The sequence below is a fragment of the Malurus melanocephalus genome, unplaced genomic scaffold (assembly GCF_030028575.1).
Source record: "Malurus melanocephalus ecotype Western Australia unplaced genomic scaffold, MMel_1.1 scaffold_824, whole genome shotgun sequence".
Taxonomy (NCBI): Eukaryota; Metazoa; Chordata; class Aves; order Passeriformes; family Maluridae; genus Malurus; species Malurus melanocephalus.
The window spans coordinates 88,598-91,687 of NW_026624056.1; the positions used below are offsets into that span (position 1 = coordinate 88,598).

General features: G+C 38.8%; 1 protein-coding gene across 1 annotated transcript in view; it reads left to right on the forward strand.

The window, feature by feature from the left end:
- Window positions 1-2,851, forward strand: part of LHX8 (LIM homeobox 8) — a 10,884-nt gene extending 8,033 nt beyond the window's left edge. Inside the window, exons 6-8 of the mRNA XM_057385419.1 lie at window positions 180-275; window positions 1,354-1,537; window positions 2,294-2,851. Coding sequence (XP_057241402.1) covers window positions 180-275; window positions 1,354-1,537; window positions 2,294-2,370 — 357 coding nt within the window. The 3' untranslated portion in view covers window positions 2,371-2,851. The remainder of the gene's footprint in view (window positions 1-179; window positions 276-1,353; window positions 1,538-2,293) is intronic.
- Window positions 2,852-3,090: the final 239 nt, after the last annotated feature.

Genomic DNA, 3,090 nt, shown 5'->3' on the forward strand with positions numbered 1-3,090 from the left:
TGATTTTTTGGTTTGTTCTTGTTGGTTTGTTTTTCTTTTTAGTGTTTTGAGGGCTCTCTAAAGACTAATGATTACAGCAGTTTCCTGAAGACAGGCAAGGAATTTTACCAGTCTGAGAAGTCTGTCTAATGTGGCTTTCGACACAAATGCTCTTGCAATCTCCTATCTTGCCTTTTCAGGTTATGCAAGCACAGTTTGCTCAGGACAACAATCCAGATGCACAAACACTTCAGAAACTGGCAGAAAGAACAGGCTTGAGCAGGCGTGTTATACAGGTAACAGAGTGAAGTTACTTGACTCACAAATTCTGGTATTCATCCATTGGAAATGCTCTATCATCATTTACTCGGTGAGGTTATTCTGACATGGAGAAAKATCTAATCTGTTTAAACTTCAGACAACATCCTTAGTAATAGGTCTAGAACAAGACCTATTTTTCATTTGGAAAACTTGCAGTATTCTTCTTGTGCTTTGTGTGGAGGATTAAAAGTCCTCTAGAAAGAAACTTCGCAGCCTAAATAGTATAGAAATTGTAATTAAGTTATTCCAAATACATATTTCTGACTCTAGTAGTCTGTTTWTAAGACCTGCACTCTTTCTGAAAGTGTCTTGTGGCACACAAGAGGAGCAAGTGAATATCTGATCATCTGTTCCAGAGAGCAGAGTTAAAATATATACCCATACCAACCAAAACTGAAGCACAAACTTGAAATCTTTGCTTGAATATGTCTCTCAGCAAACATAATATGGATGCTTGTTTATACATAAATGTGATTTTTAGAATATAATATAAATTCAATATTTATATGTGAATAGAAATAAAGATACATTTTGAGTTACCTTGGCTCATTCTAGGCTGGAAGAATGACAGAGTGTTTCTGTAGAAATGAGGTATTTGGCAGCTGCAATCAATCCTTAATTAAAAAAAGGAAGTGTGCATGCTTTTCCATGTGAAAAGGCAAGGAGGTATCCTTATGAAAAGCATGCTTTGCTGTCCGCAGCATCCAGACAGGAAGAAGAGATGTCTGGGATGTGCTGAGGGGTGCAGTCTGAGCAGAGTGGGGCTGCAGGTCCTGGTGCTTGGCCTGGGGAGRTGACCCTTGACCAGCCCCAGGAGATGCCTTGTCCCTCACTGTGCCTGTCCCTGTCCTTGCTGTGCTGTGGGACTAAAGAAGCATTCCTGACTTGACCACACTTGTAGGTTTAGAATAGATATTTCTCCATTTGAACTGTCAGCATTGTATCAAAAGCCCAATTAACTATGCAAACTCAGCTTAAGATAAGCTCCAAGGTTGTTGTTGTGCCAATGTTGAATGCAACCTATCAACGTGATGTATGTTTCCCTCCTTTCAGGTGTGGTTTCAGAATTGCAGAGCACGTCATAAGAAACATGTTAGTCCCAATCATTCATCTACTGCTCCTGTCACAGCAGTTCAGCCCTCCAGGTTGTCTCCACCCATGTTAGAAGAAATGGCATACTCTGCATATGTACCCCAGGATGGGACTATGCTGACTGCTCTGCACAGCTACATGGATGGTAGGTATAACAGCTTTGCTGTTTTTCTTCTAGTAAAATCATTATCAGCTGTAGCAAGAACAGTTTACTAAACACTGATTAAAAAAAACTGATGGGTTTTAATGTTTACGAGTCTCTATAGGATATATCAATACTGTATTTGCTATCTATACCCCATTACGGAAGTAGTAGTCCTTCACTGTAATAGCATGGATGAAGGTTTGAGTATGAAGACTACTATTTGTGCTTCTTCCAGACTATTAAAACAATAATAAGAAATTAAACATTTATTTAAACATCTATGTCACGTATTTTAATAATACATAATTTTAGTGAAAACTGTTTGCCACCTGCTCTGTGCCTTTTATGCCATCGACTGTGAATATGCTCAAGCCAACAGATTCTCTGACAGCTTCAGCTTCCCTCACAATAACGCACAGTGGGAGGGAGGGGGTGAGCCTGATGGTCAAAAGTGCCTCAGTCACTGTTTTATGACCCAGCAAGCCAAGAGCTTGGGCTCCTATTTGTGATTAGGAGGGACTGTGAAAGTTTTGGGAGAGCCAGGCTGAGCTGCATATGTGGCCTGAGCTTGTTTTGCTCCAAAGCAGTGGCGTTAAGGCGGGTTGTGGGTGGAGGAGTGCAGATGCTGAGCTAGGRAAAACAGAACATGCTGCAGGGTTGGGACAATGAAATATCATTACCCAGTGGGATTTACTGACTTCAAATTTTTTTTGCTACTTTCARTGAAGTTGACTGGTAAATGTTTTGTTTTTGTAGCTCATTCACCTACAGCTCTTGGACTTCAGCCTTTGCTACCCCATTCAATGACACAACTGCCACTAAGTCACACCTAACTCCTTTTTGTCAGGGACCTAAACAATTAAAGATGTAACCTTAAGTCATAGTGTAATGAAAATACAATTTGAAAGATATTAATGTTAACTTTTTATTTAACACCTAAAGCATTTTCAAGATCATTTTTGCTGCCCGAGTATGTATGTCTGTTTAGCCTGCAAGACACTTTTATGGATTCTGCATAAGCAACTATCAAATTGTTTACAAGCCTTATGAAACACCTTTTTGTATTGTCTGGAAGTAGTCTGCTCTAGTTATGTGTGTGTTAATTTATTTGTCATCAAAAGAGCACTTTGCCTAAAAGAAAGGACTGACAATTGTGCAAAATGTTTACAATATTTGTGAATTTGTAGTTTATCATTAGTTTGTATCTGTAAGTTATTGCTAAAAATATTACCTGTATTTGAGTTGTATACAGCCTATATGTTAAAGCTTATTTCTGTGAGTTTACAAACATAAATTTTGATTGCAAATATTTTCAAAAAGAACTAAATAAAGTTTCTGCTGTAGCATGCTAAGCAAAAGTGTTGCTGTGTCTATGGCTGAACTGTGACCATTTGTCAAGTGCTTAACTTTATTCTTCAATTTTAAGAGAAGGAGCCGGGTGGTATACTGAGGAATATTACACTGAAGCCCCCTGAAGCTTCTGGAGGGCTCATATTTATTTCAACTGATAATCAAAATCATTCCATGGRCCTAGACGGAACTTGAAGCACTCC